The 25299-nt window shown below is 49.0% G+C and overlaps 6 protein-coding genes across 6 annotated transcripts; 2 read left to right on the forward strand and 4 right to left on the reverse strand.

Annotated features, from left to right (window-relative positions):
- Positions 1 to 3396: 3396 nt before the first annotated feature.
- Positions 3397 to 6607, reverse strand: J7337_011638 (uncharacterized protein; the record flags this gene model as incomplete). The annotated part of the gene is made up of 4 exons (XM_044829175.1): positions 3397 to 3744; positions 3800 to 4110; positions 4164 to 5338; positions 5412 to 6607. The coding sequence occupies 4 exons, from the start codon at positions 6605 to 6607 to the stop codon at positions 3397 to 3399; spliced, it is 3030 nt and encodes a 1009-aa protein (XP_044675850.1).
- Positions 6608 to 9780: 3173 nt separating this feature from the next.
- Positions 9781 to 12073, forward strand: J7337_011639 (uncharacterized protein; the record flags this gene model as incomplete). The annotated part of the gene is made up of 5 exons (XM_044829176.1): positions 9781 to 9868; positions 9918 to 10129; positions 10192 to 10307; positions 10363 to 11290; positions 11342 to 12073. 5 exons carry the CDS (start codon positions 9781 to 9783, stop codon positions 12071 to 12073), a joined length of 2076 nt encoding a protein of 691 aa, XP_044675851.1.
- Positions 12074 to 12705: 632 nt separating this feature from the next.
- Positions 12706 to 13426, reverse strand: J7337_011640 (uncharacterized protein; the record flags this gene model as incomplete). Its single annotated transcript, XM_044829177.1, has 2 exons — positions 12706 to 12742; positions 12795 to 13426. 2 exons carry the CDS (start codon positions 13424 to 13426, stop codon positions 12706 to 12708), a joined length of 669 nt encoding a protein of 222 aa, XP_044675852.1.
- A 1147-nt stretch (positions 13427 to 14573) lies between these two features.
- On the reverse strand, positions 14574 to 17099 carry J7337_011641 (uncharacterized protein; the record flags this gene model as incomplete). The annotated part of the gene is made up of 2 exons (XM_044829178.1): positions 14574 to 16964; positions 17088 to 17099. The coding sequence occupies 2 exons, from the start codon at positions 17097 to 17099 to the stop codon at positions 14574 to 14576; spliced, it is 2403 nt and encodes an 800-aa protein (XP_044675853.1).
- Positions 17100 to 18053: 954 nt separating this feature from the next.
- On the reverse strand, positions 18054 to 18699 carry J7337_011642 (uncharacterized protein; the record flags this gene model as incomplete). Its single annotated transcript, XM_044829179.1, has 2 exons — positions 18054 to 18125; positions 18193 to 18699. 2 exons carry the CDS (start codon positions 18697 to 18699, stop codon positions 18054 to 18056), a joined length of 579 nt encoding a protein of 192 aa, XP_044675854.1.
- Positions 18700 to 21444: 2745 nt separating this feature from the next.
- Positions 21445 to 25025, forward strand: TEF3 (translational elongation factor EF-1 alpha; the record flags this gene model as incomplete). Its single annotated transcript, XM_044829180.1, has 2 exons — positions 21445 to 21596; positions 22010 to 25025. 2 exons carry the CDS (start codon positions 21445 to 21447, stop codon positions 25023 to 25025), a joined length of 3168 nt encoding a protein of 1055 aa, XP_044675855.1.
- Between the last annotated feature and the right edge of the window lie 274 nt (positions 25026 to 25299).

The raw sequence follows: 25299 nt of genomic DNA on the forward strand, positions 1-25299 counted from the left end.
ATCGGTTGTATTTCCGGAATACTTCCTTTTGCCTTTATAAGGATTGTAAGGTAAGTTGGTTCAAGAGAGTGTTATCAGCGTAGTGCTGTGAAGGAGTGACAGAAGGCAAAGGCCGTGATCCAAAAAGACTGAGGAGTGAAGAGTCAGAGGAGAGACAGAAGAGGGAGGAATTGAGGGTTATAAGGTGAGCAAGGGGTGTGTGTCTTTGAGTCCCCTTTCAACCTGGTGTGTGTGTGGACGCCATGTCTCTCATCTCTCTTCTTCCGTTCTCATTCAGAAGCCGGCACGCACGCCCCTGTAAGTTCAGGACCGCTTCCCTAGGTTGCTGGACAAGACCCTTGCTGCAATTCCCACATCCCCCTCCGTCTCCTTCGGCCAGAACGCATGTGTGCGCAGTACTGGGATGTGGGCGAGCTACCAGCAACGCTTGCACCGGTATCAACACCAGGGCTAATGCAGAAACGACGCTAGCACTGGATGCCAAGGTCATGGACCAGGCCCACCACACCCTTTCAGTCCAAGTTCAACCTCAGCTTCCACCAAAGACCCAGGGGTAACTTGTAAGGGCTTTCATCCCTGTCAGGTACCAAGGCTACTTGATTGGGCCATCTCACCTCCCAGTCGTCCTAATTCCGACATAGCCAACCAGGGCGTTGTACCTGCTAGACCTGGCAGGCCTCGTACATAGAGTCTGTGATCTGGTCCACTGCCCAAAAAATTGAACCCGCCAGAAGCACCAGATCGCCGGCCGCGTCAGCAGATTATGCCAGACTTATTGATGAGATGTGTAAACGGAAAACAGGAACACTGGTTCTAGCGGTAGACTAGACCGAAAAAGGGCTTAAGGCATAGAAGGACGGTAGGGTAATCGCTGATCACCTTCTAGCTCTCGGGTTGTTGATGGGGAGCTCATTTACTTCAGGTCAATGAAGCCGTCCATGTTCTATTCTTGGGCAAGTGACAAGAACGAATGCCGTGATCCAGTGGCGATTAGTGAGAAGAGATTGTTTGAAGCGCCGGGGACGGAAAAAGCAAGTGATGAGTTGCCACGAGAAGAAACATGCAGTCATCTCAGTGTGTCGAGTGATTTTGTTTCTGTCGGTGACGGCTCGTACGCCTGCATACTGGCTTGCATTTGCATATCGTACCGTCCAGTGAGTGAGTGCAGTGGTGGGTGCCTTGTTGGTATCTATCTATCTGTCTGAGTGGTGAACAACTGAGGTGTCGGATGTCGTGGCAGTCATTATGAATGCGGTGAATCGACACTTGAATACGTGGACCCATCGGATAGATGCGCAATTACTCCGTAACTGTATGCAATTGTGCTGTGACCTGCAAATCGTGATACCCGTGATAGTTAGTGCGTTTTGTGACAACAGCCGCTGTGGCATATGTAAGTTACTGGCGTTATTTCCCCAACAGCCAGCCCAGCCCAGCCAAACAAACCTTGTTTTCACCCGTGGCATCTCCAGAGTCTCATTCGCTAAGTGGAAAAGAGGCGGCGCCCTCCTTGCCTCGCTCACCGTTCGACCCGTTCTTTGGTGTGTTTCGTAGTGGTCTGGTCTGCCCCAGACGACGCAAGTGCCTCCTTTCCAGTGCGTAGGTAGTCGTAGGTAGTAAACAAAAGAAAGGCTAACGAGACATGACTGATATGATCAAATCAAATTAGACACTTTCGCTTCCCTCAATGGAATGATGCCGGCCAGAAGCGCCGCCGACAGCATGCGCATGATCTCTAGGGGCAATGGAAATGAGACTGTCCAGCCACTCACGTCGGAGAAGAGCCCTTTTTCCCTTTTTCGCTGACTCGACAAGGGAAGACTTGGGCTGAGACATGCTGCAATTGGTAGGCGGTGACTCCCGGCAGATCGGTCTGCTATGTATGGTTGCATTGTTTGATGGTACCAAAGTATGCATGGTCTTGCTCTGGGAGACAAAGGAATGCCTCTCTTACAAAGACGTCTTTCAAAAACTTGAAACAAAACATTCGTGTTCGTGCGAGACCTTCAAAGTCTGTTCTATTCCGGTTGCTTACAACAAACACCCTCTCCAGCTTCTGAACTGCCCATTAAGGAAAGTGAATATTATACAGATACGAGGCTTACTGTGCCCACAGGACAACCCCAGGCACACGACCAGGGTTCAAGGGGTCTTGCTCCTTTGCCGGGTTTAAGAACTGGATCGAGAATATTACCCATGAATACTTTAATAATCCTCCTTCCGAGCAGACCAAGAGGGCGAGGGACCCGTCAAGTGATATTATGTATTTCCCTCCCTGGACTGGAATGTTGCCATTGAGCCAGCATCGTAAATTGTTAGTCACATAGCATTTTATGCCTCGTCGACCTTCTTTTGATTGCCCTCTGTAACACGCTCCATGCCAACCATTTGACTCTGCCCATAGTTCTTGACTCTGTTTGTCTCATTTCTCAGCAACGGGATATCGTCACGGATTCTAGAAACAAGGAAACACAGCCTGCCAGCATCATACGTCTCATTTGAATCCTCCCCGAAGATAACTAACTACCTGGTGATACTATCTATTATGTGCTTGGGTGGCTATATGTAGTCATATGTGGAGAATGTTGCTATTTCTGGCACTCACTGTTATTATTCAGGCCATGTTGATTTAAGGATGGGTACATGTTGAAACCGAGGAGCGCCATCAAGATAACCTTTTACTAAGGGTTCTTCACGAGCGAGATTGAATGAATGCTCATGTTAAACACTGACAGTGACAACTACTACTGGTATGACCCCATTCAATCCTACGGTTCGTTGAAAAAGGGGCCCGGAGTAGCTTTGAGTTTGATCTTCCCCCATAATCCAGGGATCTCCGATAAAGATCCCGCTCCTAATCTATTAACCCGTGCTTTCGTCCGCAGTTTTCGCAAAGTGAAGCTGGACTACGAGGGGCGACATATGCGTGATCAAAATAGCAGTGGGACAAGGCAAGAGAGTGCATGACTGAAGACAACGGGTTGATATATGAGCGGGTGCGGCTGGCTTGCAGACTACATCACACCTCTCCATATGCTGTGAGTGTACTCAGATTGGCGAATGTCTCAATCCTCAAGAGATATGTCCCAGGAGCATTGTTATGGAAATAACACAGAAAAGTATCGCCGCTTTGAAAAGGAGCCTTATTGCATTTACCTTCATGAAGCAACTCTCCCTCAAGTCACGAACTGTTTTCCTGGTTAAGACTGGCACAACACTTTCGAGCAAACAGAGTTTATCGCAGAAGCTTATACATACATTATTCATCAACGCTATAGCTCAGACTATCAGACATGAATACCAAGTAATCTTAATCTCAAACGCTCGGCATAAGACGAGCTATCTCTGTCGTCTTTTCACCGCTGTCCAGTAACCGATATCATCCCCAATCCAAAACTAGAAGTAGCTTCTCATAGCATCCTCATAACCAGTTCCTCCTTTCAAATCCCGCCCAAATTTGGCATGAACTTCGAGAACCTGTCTGATGTGGCGCATGCTAAGAGCCTCACCCTTGTTAACGGCGAGATCCTGAGCCGAGCCCACCACGTTCTTGATTTCGCGTCCATTCAGAGCTTGCTTCGACAGTAAGTCCAGATCATCCTCGGTCAATGGTTCTACTTTGAGCTTGCCCAGCTTACGAACACGGTCGAGGAACATCTTAAAGATAGCCCGCTTTGCAGGAGACTTGAGATTGTCATATCGCAAGGCGATGTGAATTCGGGACTGGAAGGCTTCGTCGAAGGTCTGAGTCACTCCTATGTTAGTAATCATCCGAAGCTAGAGGATTCTAGATACTCACTTCTACTCGGTTCGTCGTGAGGAATAAAATTCCCTGGAAATACTCCAGCTGCCGAAGGAAAATGCTCACAAGGGCATTGCGATGGATGTCGTGCATATTGCGTTTTTCCAGGAATACGTCTGCCTCATCCAGAAGAAGGATAGCACCCCAAGCATGGCAAATGTCCAGTATTTTTTGCAACTCTGCCTCCAGAAACCTCGAGTCTGTCCCTAACTCGCCAGCCGATACCATATAAAGTGGGCATTGAAGCAATTCTCCGATTCCTTCAGCCGTGAGTGTCTTGCCAGTTCCAGGAGGTCCGTGTAGGACGGCTTTTAGACTGTTAGTTTTCTGCGCTTCGGATGTTTTGACATGTTGAACTTACTGACGAGTCCCTTTCCCTTGCCCTGGATAACATCATCGATAGTGTTAGCCGCGTGATACTTGCGTGACTTCACAAGGGCCTTGATCAGGTCTTTGGTGCCATCTTCCAGAACCAGGGAGTCCCACGCCTTCTCATTCCATTGGATTTCATTGACGCAGGAAACGGCGAGCTCCAGCCATTGCTTTTCTGAAAATGAGAAACCAAGTACCACCGGAGAGGCAATGAGATAATCCTCATCCGTGAAGTCGACGGTGTCCACGTCCTCGTCATCATCCCCCTCCACATTTTTGGAGGGGAGTTCATCGAGTTCGGCGTTTCCGGGCTCATCCTTCACCAAACCTTTCGGAAAGCTGACCATATGTACGTCGCCGTTCTCGTCCTTGTAGACTTTCTTGACAAACTTCACCATTCCTGCACCCTCCGAATCTGAGCCACACGCACAGTTACCGGAATCCGATTCCGAAGTCTCTTCCTCGATGATATCGGGGTCCTTGGGCTTAACAGTTGAGACGCTGTAGTTGGGGTTGGTCTTCCTAAAGATAGTCGGGTCGATCATGACTCTGCTGGACTGGATGTTAAACTTCATAACCGAGCCATTCCTACGCTTCATGAAGGCAATGCCCTTGTAGCTCTTGTAGTGAACACCGCTCAATGACGCAAACTTCTTGCCTCTTTCAATCAAATCAAGTCGGAGTTTCTGCTCGTTGTGATGGTATTCAAGCGGATAACAAGGAAGACTCTTGACCTTCTTGGCGCCTTGGAACCCGTCTATCTCGACTGAGGTGTTGCCATAACCAAAGCGTTTGCCATCGAATTCCATGTATTTACCTTCAATGTGATAATAACTGCCTCTCATAACGCTGTGATGTAAGTGCGCTGATTCGACTTTGAACACTCGTGGCTCGCTTGCGTTTCCGTACGTTGTGGCATAGACAAGTGTATCCGGTTTCCACAAAGCCCAAAGCAGCTCAAATGTGATGAGGCCATTCTTGAGCATGGGATAGAGACTTTCTTTTGTGCTTTCAAAGTCATGGTCAAGATACTTGATAAGTATCTTAAGATGCTGTTTCTTTTCCTTGAGTAGACTTTTATTTTTCTTCCGACTCTTCTTGGACTTGCCAGCAGGTTTAGCTTTGCGCAGTGCCTTCAAATGATCACGGAGGTCTTCTAGGTACCTGAAAAGATATCAGCAAGAGATCAAGACATCATCACATTCCTCCTGTCAGATAATAATGTCAGGCTACTCACAAGAAAAGGACCTCAGGGTTCATTTTTGGTGTTTCGTCTACCAGGCTAATGCCTTCTGCGTTGCCGATAACGTCCTGCAGACATTCCCGAAGCAATTTGCTCTTGATGTCGACAACAGTTGCTGCATGTTTTCCCTCCCAGTCGAACTTCCTTCTGACATGAAAGATGTATTCGTCGTACTGGGAATCGGTGTCTGTGTCGGCTGTATCCTGAAGTTTGAAATTGTGTATGCTGTTGTCCCACACCTGATCCACGCGCTTAAAGGCAGGACCCTTAGGCTTTTCCCCCTTAGCCCTCAACTCGCCACGCAAGTAATCATTGGTAATACTATCTCGGTCACTACCTTCGAGAGTTGGTATTCCTGAAAGTCGCATGGGTCGACGTCTGCGAGGATCATAGTGACCAATTGGTCGACGACTAGTGAGTAGTGGATCGAGATTAGCTACCTGTGAAGACAGAGGATTTTGGACAAGAGGATTTTGGACAGAATACGGCAAAGCCGACGAACCAAACGAGGTGAAAGCGCTTGGGTTAACGGATGAAGCCAGGCCATTAGATGCGCCCAGCTGCTGCTGCAGTTGAGCAAACTGGAACTCAAGCGCCCTAAGTTGGCTCTCGAGGCCTGGAGAGGAATTGGTTCGGTCATTTTTCTCAGCAGGGTCCTCATTATCAGAAGATTCGGGATCGGAGGAATCTGAACCACTGTCCGAATCGGAAGCGGTGTCAGAGCAACTGCCCGCCTTGTTCTTGTTGCTTTTCTTCTTTGGTTTCTTCTGCTTCTTAGTGAAAGCCTTGGAGGTCTTTTTCTTGGAAACGATACTGTTGGCTCGTTCCTTCTTATTCTTAGTAGTGCCATTAACTCCCGAATATTTCTTGGCAGCTAGTGTTACGGTTTCTGAGGCTTCATCATCATCCGAAGTAGATTCGTCTTCACTGGAAATGCCAGAAGCCTCAGCCTCGTCTTTCACCGAAGCCGGCTTGGTCTCTTGACTCCTTTCCTTCTTCTGCTGCCTGCTCTTCCTCGAACAAGAACCACTCTTAGAAGTTCTTTCCACCGACTCGGAAGGGGTCGCAGCAGGGGCTGATGGGTCAACGTCATTAGCCATCGTGGTATCTGCCTCTTGTTGGCCAGACTTCTTGTTGTGTTTTGGTCCACTTTGACGATCAGAGGGAGTGATCGAATCTGTCTGCTCCATATTGATTTTGATGCTGGAGCGTGACACAAGTACCTTGCTGCAGTCGATTCAATCGAGAGAGCTTTGGCGAAATAGCAAAGTTGAGTTGTCTCAAAGCGATCTTGTGAGTAGAGCTGGTGCTTGGTTACCCGAGATGGATTTGAAAGATGTCACCATAGAATACAGAAAAGACTGCTGGTTGGGGAGTTTCGTTTGAATGTCAATACTACTACTGGTATCGCATTACTGTATGAAGGGAGAGGTGGGAGACATCAACAAGATGAGAGAGAAAGTACGGAATGAAATGTTTTAAAAGAAGAAATAGGCGGGAGGAAGAAGGAAAAGAAGGGGGAGAGGGAGGAGAGGGCGCTCGCACAAGTCCAGGCTGCAAGCGAATGGAAGGCGTGAGGCAATGAATAACAGTGCTAGTGCATGGAAGTGCCAGGCAGATGCAGATACAGATACAGAGGTCAACGAGCCAATTGCATCTTTGGCTACTAGGTACCAACCCGGGCAAGCCTCAGGGAGCAAGAAAACTTTAGAACGTATTGAAAGAGGCCAGAATAAACTTACCAAGGACTACGTGAAACTTACAATAACTTGCCTGGGTGTTTTTATCCCTTGGGACTGAGATGTAAAGCTTTCTTGCCTCTCCTGGCTCAGGCAGGCACCAAAAGATGTACGCAGCAGCCACAAAACATCCATGCATATGTAGGTAGGTAGAATCAGTTGGTTCTGCACAAATTGATTGGGTAAATAGGTGTGGTTCAACAAAAAGCATTCCACCACTTGTTAGTTTACATCGAATCCCTGGCAGATGTTGCAGATGACAATGAATATGACTGTCCATCCTAGGCAGCCAATGCATTGTTGATCTTTCCACTCATGTGAGTACCAAAGTACAGTAGGACCTTCAGTCTTACTCAGGTCAACAATATTATTGAACCTCCACTTCCAAGGCGCCCGTGGAACCTTGGACCTAGGTATACTTGATCGTCGTTTGAAGTTCTCTTGCAACGTCTCCAGCCCCAGATGATCTTCCACCTCCGCTACCCTAGTGCTCCCGTCCCCCAAAAGCGCTAAAATTCGTTGGTGGGTCTGAGGCCAACAGGGAGGTACCCACCCTACCACCCACCTATTTCCATTGACAGTTGATCGTCAAACCTCGTCAGCCTCAATTTTGATCCACGTCTGTAAATTCAGGGTCGCACTGCAGGCCAACGGCATCCGACCAAACACTCTCAAAGTGTAGAAACTCCTTGGCACGATCTTACCAACTCTTTACACCGCAGGGCTCCGGTCTCGCTCCCACTTCTGATCCAATAGCTTCCATGGTGATTGCACACCTTGCCAACAGGCAAACCGCCTCACCTTTTCTCCACCCAATAGGCATCTACAGTTCAACAGTCAAGCTGAATTTGTTCCTAAATCTCTGACTGTGTAGTAACCCATCATCATCCAAATGATGCCTACTATGTGGGGGACTACACCGAATTTGCCGGCCAAGAGAACTTTCTGAGGTTTAGTGTTGAAGTACAGGGCCTCAATGTCGAGCTGGCAAAGTATCAGATGCCAGCCAGCAGCCCGTGATAGCAAAATGAAGTGCAACACGAGCGGTAAGACGTTCCATCGATCAACAGCCCTCGTATCGGTGCAATGTTGAGATCCTAAATACGATAAATGACAGAATGAAGTCCGCGAGATGGACCTCTTCTTACTGCAGCAGCCCACATGTGGTGCTTGTGTTTGTCGGTATACATCCAATCCATTTCCAACCTCTCCCCGCAGCCAATAGACGCTCCGCAGTATTCTTACCACCAAGGATTCAATGTGTTGGCCATGTCTCGACAGCGACCACAACAGGAAGCAGCCAGCGAACGCCATCCGCAGTGTTACTTCATCGGACTGGCAGGACGAGAATCGGAGGCTGCATAGGTAGGAAGGTAGGTACTGTCGAGGCAGCATGCTTGGTGTGGAGTGTGTATCAGTGAGTCCAAAGCTGTTGATGTGATGCACAAGATTATGCTATTCATGTTATTGGCACGACGTGCTGGCGCTACATAGGACATGTCAGAAGAGAGGCCAAACTTGGGCACTTCCTCGAGCATATTAAACAGAACAGGTTGCGAGGACTTTAAGGTAAAGTCGAGAAACCGAGTCACAATATTGGATGCTTGGAATCTCGCGGCGTGCTCGATAACATGGTCACGGACGGAATTGAAGAACATCTTGAACAAAAAGCGCATCTATGTAGGTATATATTCCCACAAAACATGGAATGGGTGGGCTTGCATCGGGGATCGGATCATCGATTCAGCATTGACCATGCCATGTTTCCTTAACCCAGAAAAACCTGCTCATGAACCACAGCCCCTCCACCTTTATTATCTTATTACGGGAAGAAGACAAGCTCATAAATCAGAGTCATTGACATTACTAAAATGTGTGGTTTCTTTATCTATTGGTAGCAGAAAGAGACCTCCCTTTACCCCTGCTACTGCGAGTCCAAGCCTAGGTACAGTAGGCTTCCAGCTCTTGAGCTGTAGGAACATTGCTTGCTTGCATCCTAAGGTTTTGACGATCTTGGTTGATGGGCTGCAAGAAATTAAGCTATGGAGCTATAGGCCAAGCTCAACTTGGCGATGGATGGAACAAAGCGAGCCCAACTGCTCGAGCATGGGAAGCACGGACGGCTGCAGCGTTAGTGTGTTAGTGGGCCAATTACCAGCCTTTGCGACGTCATCACCGTCGCAAAGATAGCTCCTCCTTCAGCTATACCAGGTTTGGGTTGGATAAACCTTGAGGGCTCGAGGGAAAGAACTTGGAATGAATTGGGCTAAGGGACCTTGGAGGGAGAACCTGTGATTCTCTTTCCTTCACCTGTGACCTCCTCCATCTCAATTGAGGGGGCTTGTTTACCTGAACTGAACTCGTGCATGCTGCAATCAGCCGTCAATTGCTGTAAGACAAAGATCCTCCTGAGACAGCATCGCTTCCGGATCCAAATTTAGTCTGATCCATTGCGACACAGCATTTGCGTGTTTGTTTTGGAGACGGGCAGATCCCCAAGACCATAGTCTACGCGATATCAATTCTTTGCTGGAACCCTTCGGCGTCACAGCTCTTGGTTTGCCCTCCAGCGTCGCTTTTCGCATTCAAGACATATTTCGAGCCACACATTCACAGCTTTCATCATGCCCAGCACATGGAACCGCTTCAAGGGCCTCTTTAGCGATGGAACCACCAGCCGACGCGAGTGGCTCCATGAGGAGGAGAGAGCCCGTATGTTATCCCATCGATGCGAATCTGGCTATCAGCTCACATACCATAGTTTTGCCTAGCCATCGGAACCAGAATATCGCATCTGCTATTCCTCCGGCCGAGGTCATGAAGGTTTGCCTGCGATTGCGACATTTGATCCGCGAATGCGTCCCTTGCGAGCTTGAAGAAAGTGCTATCACGCGATCCCATAGCACTGTCATCACCAGCAAGGTTGTACAGGCGGCTAAGGAGGCTGGCGGCCAGAAATACCGATCATGCGTTGTACGTTAAGCACTCTTACTTGATGCTCGATGCCTTCGTTATGCTGACTTTGCGTTGCGTAGGTGTACGCCCTGCTTGTTAATATGCGATGGTTTAAACGCGAAGCCATTCTCGAGCTATGGGATGCCGATCTCCACGACTTGCGCGCTGTTGCCTGCACTGTCATCGCCAAGCAGATGTGAGTTTTAAGATGATGTCTCCATCACAAATTGTAGTTGGCTTACTCGAACTAGTATCGAGGGAGAGGAGGATCTCGATTACCTCCTACACCACGTTCTTCTTCGTCGGTACTCTTTCCTCATTGACCAGGTTCCTACAGCCCCAACCAATGTCATTGAGAAGGCTGTAGACCTGCACGCAGTTCGGGTCATTGGCTCCTCTGGTTATCAGAAATGCATTGCCTATCTCTGGCGTGGCTGGCTAGTCCAGGACGAAGATGATCCCTCCGAGTTTGTCGACTACAAGAACAAAGCAGACACCAGCCTACTTGTCCACATGGACCCCGATCGTATGCGTGCACCTCGCTACCAGAATGCCGCCCAGTTGCTATTCTCCATCATATATCTTGGTCTGTACACGGCCGCTGTCAACTCTGCCAATGCATCAGGAGTACTGGATGGTGCTGAGATTGCGCTCTACATCTTCACCTTTGCCTATGTCTGCGACGAGTGCCTCAAATACTACAAGGCTGGTTACCACATCCTGGGATTCTGGAATGTTTTCAACTTCGTCCTTTACTCCTTCTTGACTGTATCATTGGTTCTACGCATCATAGGGCTGGCATACAAGGACAATGATGATGTGCATAAGAAGTACAACGAGCTCAGCTATAATCTGCTTTCTTTTGTTGCGCCCATGTTTTGGTCCCGCCTCTTGCTCTATTTCGACAGCTTCCGTTTCTTCGGCGCCATGCTAGTTGTGCTGAAAGTTATGATGAAGGAATCTCTCATCTTCTTTGCCTTGCTTATAGTTGTCATCATTGGCTTCCTTCAGGCATTCATCGGTCTCGATATTGCTGATGATAATATTATGGGCGATACCTGGTTCATCATTGAGTCTATGCTCAAGGCTATCATGCAGAGTCCCGAGTTTGATGGGTTTGATGACTTTGGGCATCCATTCGGTCTGATTCTCTACTACTGCTTTACTTTTGTTGTCATGGTAGGTTGGTAACAATCTGTTCTCGAGAGTCAAGTTAACTCAATATTCTAGATTATTCTCCTCAATATCCTCATTGCACTTTACAACTCGGCCTATGAGGATATCTATGAGAATGCCGATGACGAATATCTCGCACTGTTTGCGCAAAAGACGATGCAGTTCGTCCGAGCTCCTGATGAGAATGTTTATATCGCCCCTTTCAACCTGGTCGAAATCGTCATTTCGGGACTATTTGAGTGGTGGGTACCAAAGTCCACATACGAATTCATCAATGACTGCGTCATGGCTACTCTATACTCCCCTCTTCTCTTTATTGCAGCCATTTTCGAGAGGCGATCTGCACGAAAGATTCGACACAACCGCTCACGAGGCGAGGAGGACGACGATCAGATCAATGAGTGGGAACAATTTCACGAGGACCTTGACATGGAAGGCGAAGGCTGGACCAAGACTTGTGAGGCCGTCAAACCTAATGTGGAAGACGAGCCTGCTGTCATTGAAGTCCGCAAGCTGCGAGCTGAGATGGAAGAACTCAAGGCGATGCTTTCTCAACTCACAAACACCAAACTAAGTGATGATGATACCATAACGGGCTCAAAGAGTGGAAAGGAGCTAGCCACTGAAGACGACGATACCCAAGAGATATCAGGGGCCGCTGAGACCCAGGATGCGCCAGACACGTCGGATACCCCAGAGGGAGAAGGGGCTTCTGGTGATCAAAAGCAGGGCAAGAAAAACAAGAAGAAGAACAAGAAGAAGGGCCCAGGTGGACCCAGTAACTAGAGGTTGGGGTCAGGCAGTGGTTGATGTGCTTTGCAGTACGTTGATGGGGCATTATTGGCAGAAATTTATTAGCTTTGACTCTTGTACGGCTTTGAAGACCTCGTCCAGTAGTAAATATAATTCATTCAATAGTGGTTGAAATCGAAACCATGCTTAAGATACACACATAACTGTAAGCCAGCAACTTGTGGGGGCAAGTTCTTTGGTCACTACTGGAGCTGGGGTTAGACTCAGAATGTAAGCCTTCAACGTATCGTTTGCGGGCTTATGTAAAGCGACGCATCATGAGATTCGTTCCAGGGCACAGTAGTTTCAACAGTCTTAATATGCACACAGAGAAGCTATTTTGAATGGGCTATTTAAAAATAGCCTTTACAAAGACATGTTTCATGTTGCAAACGCCAACAAAAGCTAGCCTATCATGCTCATTACGTAGAAACCCACGAGCCAGGCCAAAGATGCTTGGTTGTAAATTTGGGCGGCAGGGTGTACCATAACAGGCGTAGATATCCGTTACTCAGGTTGAGTTTGGGACGGCATTGGGGAAACACATTGCTCTGTCTTGCCCTTGGGCATCAAGAATCACACAAGTATGATTCTTATTCTTCGCAGAGCTTCACACCTGCCCCTTTCTATGCAGATCCGTCTTTCGTGGGTGGGAACATTCGTCTAAAAAGAAACCGTTAGCGTGCGGATGAGGCATCAGGGATAACAAACTTACGGAATCGTCTCGTTGTACGCATTCACATCAGGAGCAACAAACGTGACAAATACCACTCGGGTGAGCTTGCTTCCCTCCTCACTCTCAAGGAACTCTCTCACAGTCCTGCAGGCGATCTTAGCGGCAGGAAGGTTGGGAAACCCATAAACGCCTGTGCTGATGGCGCTGAAACCGATCGTGGTCACGCCGTTCTCGACGGCAAGCTTCAAACTTTCGCGGTAGCAATTGGCGAGACTTTCATTAGGGTTCGTATCTGCAGCGTACACAGGTCCGACGGTGTGAATGACATGCTTGGAAGGGAGATTGTAACCCTTTGTGATGACGGCCTCGCCAGTGTTAATGGGGCCGAGGGTCTTACACTCCCTGACCAGATCACTGCCAGCGGCCCTATGAATGGCTCCATCAACGCCCCCTCCACCTAGTAGAGATCTGTTCGCGGCGTTGACGATAGCATCGAGGCGAAGCTTGGTGATATCACCGCGAATCAAACCGATACGTTTGTTGATAGAATCAGATACAGGATAGTCAGGGTCGCTTCTTGATGAGAGATAAGCCTCGGATAGGGCAGAGTCAGGGTCGCGATAGAGAGAGGCGAGAGTCGGAATATCGCTGAGGCCTCTGGTAGCAGCCATTGTGATGAATCGTTTGGCGAGCATACACGGAGAAGAGCTGTGGTGGGGTTGTCGATGTCAGTCTCTCTCAGGGACTGCAGAGGTGGTCAGAAGGAAACTCTAGAGAAAGCCATAAGGCATTTATGTACGTGGAAAGGCAGTACGGGATGCTCGTCTTCTCTTTTGCTGCAAGTGATATCAGAAGCCTTATCGCACTCTGCTTTCGGTGTGCTACGATGCAATTGAGTACGCCCTTGAGTATAGTACTCAGGAAATAGCTTAACAAGGAACAGGGCTCAGTGGTGCTGTGTCGGGAAGATGTGAAGGAGGGAAGCCAAAGAGAGCCGAGTCAGACTGCGTAAGGTAATGGTCCTTGTTGTTAGGTACCTGTCTTTGTTCTTGCAACTTGAGAACGTGACAATGGGGAAGTAATAACTTGGGGATGGGACGGGAGCTCCATGCCAGTGAATGAATGACCATCTAGTTGACTTGATTGCCCTACAGGTGGGGCATGTTCTGGAAGCTTGGATCTTTGGATGGAGGGGCAACATCCACCATCCGTAGTGGGACCGGGCCTAACACTACGGGGGGTGACACAAGCTTGAGGTAGATGATAAAAATACTAAGTCAGTGAGCCACTCTCCGAGGCTCCTTTGTCTCCTCAATTACTTTCGTCACCTACTTCACATGTCGCATGCTTTTTGACACCCAAAGGGCTACCATGTTCCAAGGCTTCTAAATTACGATCGAACAAGCCTCGATCTCACCTACATACTCGCTAGGGGTTAGTCCTCGATTAACGACTAAACTACCTGCAGCGCAGAGAACTCTAAAACCACAACCTGGAATGCTCCAAGTCTTCCAAGTTGTTGGTTGGTGAAGAGCACGTCCAGGTTGAAAGTTCCTGTGACCAGAGTTGCGACGCATTCCTCGGTCTTAAATGCTAGGTTAGTCAAGATGCGGTTCCCGAAACTCTGTTTCCGTCAAGGAAAAGTGAGGACATAATGAGGCAATAAAATACTAAGTTAGAACATGAATTCCGAATACCTAAAAACAGATCCAACAACATTCGAACCATACAAACGTCAATACAGATCTCCCCCAAGCTAAGCCTTGCTACGGTCTCGACCCAAACCAAACCCCTTCTCCGTTGGTTGGTTTCCTTCTCCTAAACTCTGGGCACCCTGCGCTTCTTCGGCTTCGATTTGTGAACACGTCTCCCGGCCTTAGGTATCTCTAGTTTCTTCTTCTTGGACAGAAGATGTACCCAGCTTGACCTTCGCTTCAAATCATATCCCATTTCTCTTGCCTCAGACTTTTCGAATGCTGCAATCTTACTAAGCAGCTCCTCCTCAACATCCGACAACCCAATGAGTGTCGTTCCGCTACTGCTGCTCTCTCTCGTCCGTTGCTCTTCATCGTCTGATACGTCCGTCCCACTGCTGCTGTGATCAAAATGCGACAAAACTGTGGCTTTACGTCCTTGGCTTAAGCCCCCGGTCATGCCAATATCCTGGCTCTCTCTGCGAGTTGGTGTTTTAGAAGAGTGAGCCACTGGTGTATCCCCAGTTGCTGCAGGAGGTGGGCTCTGCCCAGGTTGATACTGTTTTTCCCAAGCTTGGGCAATATCTCCAAGAGGACCAGCCACAAAAGGAGAGTCTTGATCTTGTGCCACTTCTCGAGGATACTCGTTGGCGAAGGAGGCGGGATTTCGCATGGGTAGCTTGGCTTGGGCCATGTTTTGAAGATCCACTGTGAGGTCCTCTCGAAGTGCATATGGCTGAGGCGTGATACCGTGTGCGACAGGTGGTGCGTCTGCGAGCCGATGGTTGACCCAAGCAGCCAGGTCTCCTGTACTGTTTGCTGCCCATGCAGGGGGTTGATTGAGTTGGGATCGAGGAAAGGGGGAGCTAGTTCCCGAGGAGAAAGCCGAGAATGGAGAATTATTTGCTTTGAATTCCTTCACGCTATTCAGCGGCACTGCCTGGTTGTTGAAACCCACCTCCTGGAATTTGGGTGGAATCGGAAGTACAATTCCAGCTTGTTCCGCTGCAGTTTTCTGCAAGGTTGGGGCTTCACTTTGCTTGCGATTCGTGATACGGTTGATGATATCGGCTTGTGTGTCATTTTCTTCTTCTCTGAGCTGATGAACCAGATTCTTCACGGCATCGATATCGAAAATACCTGTAGATGGTCCTTTGATGCTTTGCTCATGGTCATTGCTGCCTCGGTCATCATCCAGTGTTCCGGATAACCGCTGAGCGATGCTCAGTACGTTGGGGTCCCCTCCTGGTATGACCACTTTGTAACTTCCAAGACTGAGTTCTCTCTGGAACCGGATTTTGAACTCTTTCATCTTTTCCAGTTGGCCTCCTGTGAGTTTCATCATCTCCTTTTTTGCCAAAAAGTAGAGTCTCTGATGGGGCTTGCGTTTGGACTTGCGCAACATAGGCATCGATAACAAGAGGTCGCGCCAATTGTGCTCGTAGTTCCGGGTATCCAAATCTAAGAGTCGTCGAATGTCCTTGGCTCTTCGGCCTAGGTTCCATATTCGATTGAACCACTCTGCATCAATACTCTTGATTCCTCGATCAGCAATTCCGATGGGAATCAACAAGTCGGTTATGTATTCGATCATCGTATCAACTCGATAGGGCAATTTCCTATCATGCCCCATACTGTAAAAGCGGTAGAGCGGCCAACTTGAGGTTCCTGATTGGTATAGTTCACATACCATGCTTTCGATGTGCATGAGCTCCCTTTCTATACGGCGCGTAAAGTCCATGAGGCTGGGTAGCAGACGCTTTTCGTGGACCTCAAGACCGCTATATCGGGTGTTTTGAGCCCAAGTCTCTGGGTCAGAAGACAAGTTGTCCAGGGAAGCGGATTGGGCGTCAGGATACCCCCCTCGTTGGGCGATTGTACCCTTCCACAAGTTGTACAGAGAATCCAGGACGTCATCTTTGGCCTGGTCTTGAGATGGTTGATATGTGCATGCCGAGATCTCACAGAGTATCGTGAGTATTTCTCTACTTAGACGTTTCCAGATTTGATCTCGATGGGTCCAAGTCATCATGTCAGTGGCGAATTGCGCATTCATCAAATCAAACTCGCAGGCTTCGTTGATCAAGTTGTTCAAATAACTCCACAGCACAAGATTTCCTCTATCGCCGAGCTCTCTCATGAAGTCTTGTACCCAGGCCATGTCTTCCTCAGTGCCTAGGGTATTCTCTCCAAAGTCGTACTTGTTGTAATTTTCATCAGCAGGGTAGTAGTTGAGCTTATGTGGCTTTTTGGATGGTTCTCTTAGAGCAGCTGTGCCATATTTCTGGACCGCAACATCCCAGAAAGACTGGGTGAAATATTTCTGAACATCTTCGGTTCGAATATAGTGGTTGAGCCTTACATTTCGAAGCAAAGGGCACTGCAGCACAGGGGGTTCATTTCTGTCACCCTCAGAATTTTGAGTGAAAGCTACGAGACCAGCCGCCGTCTGGAGCAGTGCAGGTTTCAGCATAGATATGTCTGATGCAAACGACCAATAGCCACCTCCGAGGACCTATCGAATAGTTTCATTAAGCAATGCTATCTTGGGAATATATGAACACGGTGCTCGCACTTACAGTTTCTTCGAAAACATGACCAACCTCTTGATGGGGGTCTTCATCATAATAAGGCTCACCATGGAGGTCATTGTGTTTGTGATCGTACATTGAGCGCACGAGATCATTGCAGGCCCTGACTTGGTCCCGCCCAACTATTCCAACTGTTGCAGGATCAACTAACCACATGTATGGAATCCTGGCAAATGCGTGCTGTCATACTATTAGTTGGAGAATGCCAATGAGTAGGTTATCTGGACTGTCGCTCACCATCATCTCGTGGGCTATGGTAGTTGCGAGTATCAGGCTGGCCTTCAACTTTTCGCTGCTGCTGTACGCATCATTGATCAAGGGCCAAACCAACTCACAGTCGATTGCGACCCTCAAGTTATATTTCCATGGGTATGTGATCCACGAGTCTGTATTGCCTGCGGAGTGATGTCTTTGTTGCTTTCCGTCACAAATGAAACCACTAGCTAGTTCGATCTGGATTGTTTGAAGCAGGGCCTGCCAAGTAGCTGCCCTGGGGTTTATACCACTGTCAATGACAGCTTTCGCTCCGTTGAGTCTAGACGGATCATTAGGGTCCAGGTCTGGAACGAATCTAATCTTCGTATCTCGGTCTTGTCCGGGTTGATTCTGGAAAAGTCTGGGGTCGAGCCAGAGTCTGTTTGTGATGTCTAGAAGACCTGAGATAAAGGGGTCGTCCGCCGCAATAAACCGCGATGCGAGTTGAATAGCCGGCTGCATCGCATCCCAAACTCTGTCGTTGGTCTTCAACGATTAGCGTCATGCGTTTTTTTTTTTTTTTTTTTTTTTTTTTTTTTTTTTTTTTTTTTTTTTTTTTTTTTTTTTTTTTTTTTTTTTTTTTTGTGCTTTGGTTCTGATACATACCCTCGGGTTCCATTCTTCACGTCTCCCATTGAGATTATATATCAAACGAGGCTTGTCAGCCGTTCTGCCATTGCAACTGGTGTCGACCCATCTTTCACGCTCAAAAACCCTTCAACACGTCAACGCAAGCTCAAACAGCCCATGTGTCCAACTTACTCTGAGATGTGGCCCCCGAGGCTGTCAAACTTGGTATCGCACATCGAGAAATATCCTTCGGCTTGCAACTGAGACTTGTTATAAATGGCTAAAGGAACGAAGAGAGCAATAGGAGATGAGAGTCTGTGTACTCACTTCATCCATAGTCATGCTCCCGAAAAGGATGGTCTGCCAGTTCTCATCTATGACTAGATTTTCATACTGTTGCATGAATCGTTGTTCGGTTTCATCCAACTTTTGCATATCTGGCCTTGTTCTCTCCATGTAATCGTCAACGTGCTCGTTTGCTGCTTTGGCCAGATCTTCGAAGCGTCCAAATAGTTCCTTTCCATTTCGAATATCAGAGCTGGCAGGAAAGATTTGTCGACTCTCAGCTCGTGTGGGCGATGTTCTCGAACGACCATCGGTTCGACCAGGAAAAATTCCGAATCGTTGAGCGTAAACAGTTGGCTTCTCGAAGTTGTCTCGAGGCAGAAGAGCTGGGCGTAGGCGATCAAAAACGCTGTCTTTGACGTCAAAGACACTCGCATCTCGTTCAGGGCCTTCATCCTGCCAGTTCGGATCTGTCCAGGCAGGGCAGTAATGGACAAAATCGAAACTCCCAACTTGGGTCGGGGCTGCGTTTCTTGGGCCAGAAGCCATGGTGAATGAAAAGAAAGGGGTGCTCAAATGGAATACGCAGTGGAACGTTCAACAAAGGGAACATAAAGGATAAGTATAGTACAACAAGAAACTCGAGACGATGTCAGATTCGGTATGCCATCACATTTCAAAAGAGGTACCATCCACGGATATGCGGACGCGGGTCATAAGACTTCATAAGGGCTTCGTCTGTGACAAAGACGTTGGATTCGAGACATCTTTCTCACAAACTCGACTCAAACTGGGATCCGAGGCGCCAAGACAGGGACAACAAAGCGATATCAGCCATGGAGCCATACGATTCCCAACCTTGAGCCAGAAAGGAGCACTTTCTGGTGTGCTATTGACAACAAAGAACAACATATATTGGCGCCATATCTGGCTAATATAGCAAGAAGCCCTGGGTGATCAATACACCAGCCTAACACCAGGTAAAGGAGTGTGGGTAGAATGGCACAAATTACACCTTACTTTCTAAACGGAACAAATCGAACCGGCTTGACGAATCTCGATGGATTAGATAGTCCTTGGAAACCTCGTACTTGTCTGAAAATTTGGCATAATTTGGCAAGCCAAAACTTTCCGGAGTGAGTGAGTGAGATAACGTGAGTTGTGGGGGCATAATCTGGGGTCCTGGGGCCCCACGATATCAATCCTGTGTCCTGTACATACTTGGTGAAGCTTGGATGTGAAACCCCCGTGGTTCCTAGGTATCCTCTAAGGCACGGCCCAAGTAGGTATCTTTTATCTTTCTTTGTTCCACAATCCCTTGAGAATAATTCATCCCCATGTGCATGTTTTCTTTGTGTCTCTGGCTAGAAAGGCAACAGCCACTAGAATAAGTGTCGTAGCAACGTGGCGGAGAGAAAGGCTGGGAAAGGCAGCATCTTGTGTTTAAAGCCGGTCCCACCAACCATCATCAACTACCAAGGGTCGAGGGGCAGAAACCCAAAGGAGACTAGGGTGCACATATGGATTTGGACTCGGCGTGGCCGTCGTTTGTTGGGCGAAAGCTTTGCTGCAACGATCTCAGGTCACACGGAGCGGTGCAATTAGGTGTTGTTGGTATTTTGCAGTCACAAAGAGGAGATAACAAATCGATTACCTCGGTCTCTGTAGCTCAATCAAGCCCGAGGCATCTGTTGGGTATATGCAATGTAAAAGGCTTATAAAGTTAAGATGTATTGTAGACTAGGATGGATCAGGATATATATATTGACGAGCCGTCTATCTCCATGCTCACCAAGAATATGTGACAAACTGCATGCATACCGAATTCTTCTCACTTTCGTTACATAACCATTTCGCTACTGACATTCACGAGTAGTCTGAGCTCAATCTGGTGGTACTCTATTGCTATTACGATCCGATCGGGTGAGAGAAAGATCCGGAATCTAGCCAAAAGAGTTGTATAACCTTGCGTTGCCTCGAAGACATAAGATTGAAGCTTTGCAGAACTTTTTAAGATAGGGATACTAGGTTTGTGAGTTCCGAAACTGACTCGATAAGAGATCTCAGCCTAATGGTTCGACGGGTGTACTGAATAAGGTAGAGGAGCGAGTCAAGATGCTTCCTAGGTTTCAAGGCTGAAGTATGGAGTACGATTACGGGAATAAAAACACGGGCCACGGGACGAACAGAATCTCTTTCGTCACTCGCCACAGAACTTAATAAGATCCGTTGATTTGTGATGAGGGCAAAATAAAATTGGGTAATTGATGCTGCTTTGGAGATGGCCTGGCTACCTTGATACGTGGCCACCTAGGTAATCACCAGTGTTCGCAAGAGCCGGTCCACAACCGAACCGGTAGGCTGGCTATTTGTCTCATTACTCGTGAGGAACTTTGAAACCTCAATTTAAATTTATTCTTTCAACTTCTACAGGCAAATGCTAATTTCCTGCTAGGTCGTCAGGGAGACGGCGGGAAGTGGATAGCTCAGGTGGGCAACAATATTGGAGCATTGTAGGTAGTAGTGAAGCCTTGATAACAGCGATGATCCGACAAAATCCACTACTGGAACCAGAATCAGGCCCCAACTGCTACGTTGTGGCCTTGTAATACCAGAAGCAGACGTCTGGATTCAAGCTCTAGGAAGAAGTCACTGTAGGCAATAGCCATATCAAGATAATAAACTGGTTCTCGTGCATCTTGACACATTTGCCTCCTCCGTTCATACCTACAGCAGTAGAGAACCCACTAGAGGTAGCGTCGGAGATGCCTCCCAGTGCATTTCGAGACAAAAACTCTACACCGCCCTCATCCACTTACCGTATGGGGCTTAGCCCCCACGCTGATAAAACCGATAAGCTGAGTCGCCGCCGCAGACGAGTTAGAAAAATGGAGGGGCAGGAGGGGTAACCCAGTGGTTTTTCTGAAAATTTTGGTGCCCAGAGGCAAACTATGTTGGAAAAAATTTGTGAGCGCATAAAAAATTGGCCCCTCTCTTCTTTTTAACACTCCATCTCCCTCCCTCCATCCTCTCACTCCCATTCTCTTTCTTCCTCCTCCATCGATCTCCGGTCGTCCTCCTCCAGACGAACCTCTCTTACTTTCTTTACTCGCGTTCTAGTTTGTTCTTCGGACTTACCTCCATTGAACGAACACCGCTCCCTCATTCAAGAGGAATTTCCCATCATCGCCGAATAATTCAGAGTCGACTCCTCCATCGATCTCTGTAACCTCGACGACCTCTTCTCTTTTCTTATACCCCATCAAAAAAAGAAAATCCCTATACATCGACATCATGCCTACCGAGAACCAGCAGTCGATCAAGGTCCTGGACGAGCTTTTCCAGAAGCTCACCGTGTCCAAGGAGTCCGCTGATATCAAGGAGTCCTCCAACGAGCTGGCCTCTTTCATCAACGGCCGCATCGGCGACCAGGTCGTCCCTGATAAGTAAGTCTAGCCTTTTTTGCGATGCCATAATTCGGCTTTTCCCTTTGAATGTTACTGGGCGCCTCAAGGCTAGTGTTTAGTCTACACTAGACGCTTTCCATTCCTGCTGCCCTCGGTCTTCGCCTCATTTTTGGGGAGGTCAGCATCCGAGCTGATGTGTCCCATGCATGTGAGACGAGGAACTGGGAAGCGGCTTGAGTGGACGGTATCTTGCGTCGGACGAAACGAGTTGCAGAACTTTTTCTTCCTCTCATTTGCCCCTCCACCGATTGGGCGCCCAATCCTACCCCGCCAGGTTTGGGCCAAGGGCGATTTTGCGCTAGGCCCATTTTTTGGTTGACCCCTCCAGCGAACAGCATCCACGGAAAAAATTCTTGGTCGATCTTTCACGTGCTAACCATTTTTGTCTACAGTGTCATCGAGGGCCTGAAGAAGCAGCTCGCCAACAAGAAGGACGCCGTCGCCCGTGAGAAGGCTTGCGTCGCCATTGAGGCTATTGCTTCTCACTCCGAGGTCTCCGCTTCCGTCGAGCCCTACCTCGTCGTCCTCCTCCCCAGTGTTCTTGCCGCCGTTGGCGACAAGATCACCGCTGTCAAGAATGCTGCTCAGAGCGCCGTTCTCGCCATCGCTGGCGGCATCAACGCCAACGCTGTCAAGGCTGCTCTTCCTTACGTCATGGAGTCTATCCGAACCGCCCAGAAGTGGCCTGAGAAGATGGCTGCTCTCGACTTCGTCGAGGCTCTCGTCAAGAGCTCTCCTGCCCAGCTCGCCTACCGTGTCCCTGAGCTCATTCCCGTCATCTCCGAGTCCATGTGGGACACCAAGAAGGAGGTCAAGGAGCGTGCCTACAAGACCATGGAGCAGCTTTGCCAGCTGATTGTCAACAAGGATATTGAGCGCTTCATTCCCGAGCTCATCAAGTGTATCGCCAAGCCTGAGAACGTTCCCGAGACCGTTCACTTGCTCGGTGCCACCACTTTCGTCACTGAGGTCCAGGAGCCCACTCTTGCCCTCATGGTTCCCCTTCTGGATCGTGGTCTGGCTGAGCGTGACACCGCTATCAAGCGAAAGTCCGCTGTCATTGTTGACAACATGTGCAAGCTCGTCGACGACCCCAACATCGTTGCTCCTTTCTTGCCTAAGATGATGCCAGGTCTCCAGAAGAACTACGAGAACTTGGCTGACCCCGAGGCTCGTGACAAGACCAAGCAGGCTCTTGACACTCTCACCCGTGTCGGTAACATCAAAGACGGTGTCATCCCTGAGGCTCGTCACGACGGTGCCATCAACGTCATCCTCCCCAAGGTCAAGGCCGCCCTCTCCCCCAAGTTCGCCAACTACGTTGAGAAGATGGGCCCCGTTGCTGAGTACATCGCTGCTATCGCTGGTCAGCTTGTTGACGAGAAGGAGACCGAGTCCATGATCTGGGTCGACAACCTCAAGGCCTACGTCTCTGTCATTGCTGGCATTGACAACTCTGAGTCTCTCGTCGAGGCCATCCGCAAGACTGCTCTTCCCGGTGCCGTCGCCGAGGCCGAGGCCGAGGAGGATGAGGAGGAGGGTGAGGATCTTTGCAACTGTACCTTCTCTCTTGCCTACGGTGCCAAGATTCTTCTCAACCAGACTCATCTCCGCCTCAAGCGTGGTCAGCGTTACGGTCTTTGCGGTCCCAACGGTTCCGGAAAGTCCACTCTCATGCGCGCCATCAACAACGAGCAGGTTGAGGGTTTCCCTAAGCAGAGCGAGGTCAAGACTGTCTTCGTCGAGCACGACCTTGACTCCGCTGATACTGAGATGACCACCATTGACTGGACCATGAAGAAGCTCGAGGAGGCTGGTGTCACCACCACCCAGGCTGATGTCGAGAAGCAGCTCATCGAGTTCGGCTTCACTGAGCAGATGATCAAGGGTGAGATCAGCGCCCTTTCTGGTGGTTGGAAGATGAAGCTCGCTCTGTGCCGTGCCGTCTTCGAGGCTCCCGATATTCTGCTTCTTGACGAGCCTACCAACCATTTGGATGTGAAGAACGTTAAGTGGCTCGAGGAGTACCTCATCAACTCTCCTTGCACTTCCATCATCGTCTCTCACGACTCTGGTTTCCTCGACAACGTCTGCCAGCACATCGTCCACTACGAGCGCTTCAAGCTCAAGCGCTACAAGGGTAACCTGGCTGCCTTCGTCGCCCGCAACCCCTCTGCCAAGTCTTACTACGAGCTTGGTGAATCCGAGATGGAGTTCACTTTCCCTGAGCCCGGTTTCCTCGAGGGTGTCAAGACCAAGGCCAAGGCCATTCTCCGTGCCACCAACATGTCCTTCCAGTACCCTGGTACCTCCAAGCCTCAGATCCAGGATATCTCCTTCCAGTGCTCTCTGGGCTCCCGTATTGCCGTCATCGGTCCCAACGGTGCTGGCAAGTCTACTCTGATCAATGTGCTCACTGGTGAGCTCATTCCCACTCAGGGTGAGATCTACCAGCACGAGAACATCCGTATCGCCTACATCAAGCAGCATGCTTTCGCTCACATCGATAACCATCTCGACAAGACTCCTTCAGAGTACATTCAATGGCGATTCCAGACTGGTGAGGATCGTGAGACCATGGACCGTGCCAACAAGGTCATCACCGAGGCCGACGAGAAGGCCATGGACAAGATCTTCCGCATTGAGGGCTCTCAGCGTCGTGTTATCGGCATCAACAGCCGAAGAAAGTTCAAGAACTCTTACGAGTACGAGTGTTCGTTCGCTCTTGGTGAGAACGTTGGCATGAAGAACGAGCGATGGACTCCCATGATGACTGCTGACAACGCCTGGTTGCCCCGAAACGAGCTTCTGGCTTCTCACCAGAAGATGGTTGCTGATGTCGATATGAAGGAGGCTCTTGCCTCTGGTCAGTTCCGACCTCTGGTCCGAAAGGAGATTGAGTCTCACTGCGCCAACTTCGGTCTCGATGCTGAGCTTGTTTCTCACTCTCGCATGCGTGGTCTGTCTGGTGGTCAGCGTGTCAAGACTGTCCTTGCCGCTTGCTCTTGGCAGCGACCTCATCTTATTGTCCTTGACGAGCCTACCAACTATCTCGATCGTGACTCTCTCGGTGCCCTGTCCAAGGCCCTGAAGAAGTTCGAGGGTGGTGTCATCATCATTACTCACTCTGCCGAGTTCACCAAGGACTTGACTGAGGAAGTCTGGGCTGTCATGGACGGCAAGATGACACCTTCCGGTCACAACTGGGTCCAGGGCCAGGGTTCTGGTCCTCGTCTCAAGGCTGACGATGGTGATGAGGAGGAGAAGTTCGATGCCATGGGTAACAAGATTGTCACCACCAAGAAGAAGGTCAAGCTGAGCTCTTCTGAGGCACGAAAGAAGAAGAAGGAGCGTATGGCCCGCCGAAAGCGTGGTGAGGAGGTGTTCAGTGACGAGGATGATCTGTAAACGCAAATATTCCGCGACACCTTTACTCTACCATGTCTTGTGACGACTTCTCTTGATGACTACATACCATTTTCCTTTGTCATGCGTTGATCAAAAAAAAGTTACGGGTGCGTCTTTGGTAATGGATGACTGCACTTTTGGCTTCCCGATAGACGGAAAGCTTTGTTAGACTACCGCCATGGAGGAACGAGGAAATGACACGGGGGATTGGAGGATCCCAACTGTGTTGAGCCCTCGACTTGGTGGGTTGGAGATTGGCAACTAGTTAGAGCCA

This window comes from Fusarium musae, chromosome 9 (assembly GCF_019915245.1).
Source record: "Fusarium musae strain F31 chromosome 9, whole genome shotgun sequence".
Taxonomy (NCBI): Eukaryota; Fungi; Ascomycota; class Sordariomycetes; order Hypocreales; family Nectriaceae; genus Fusarium; species Fusarium musae.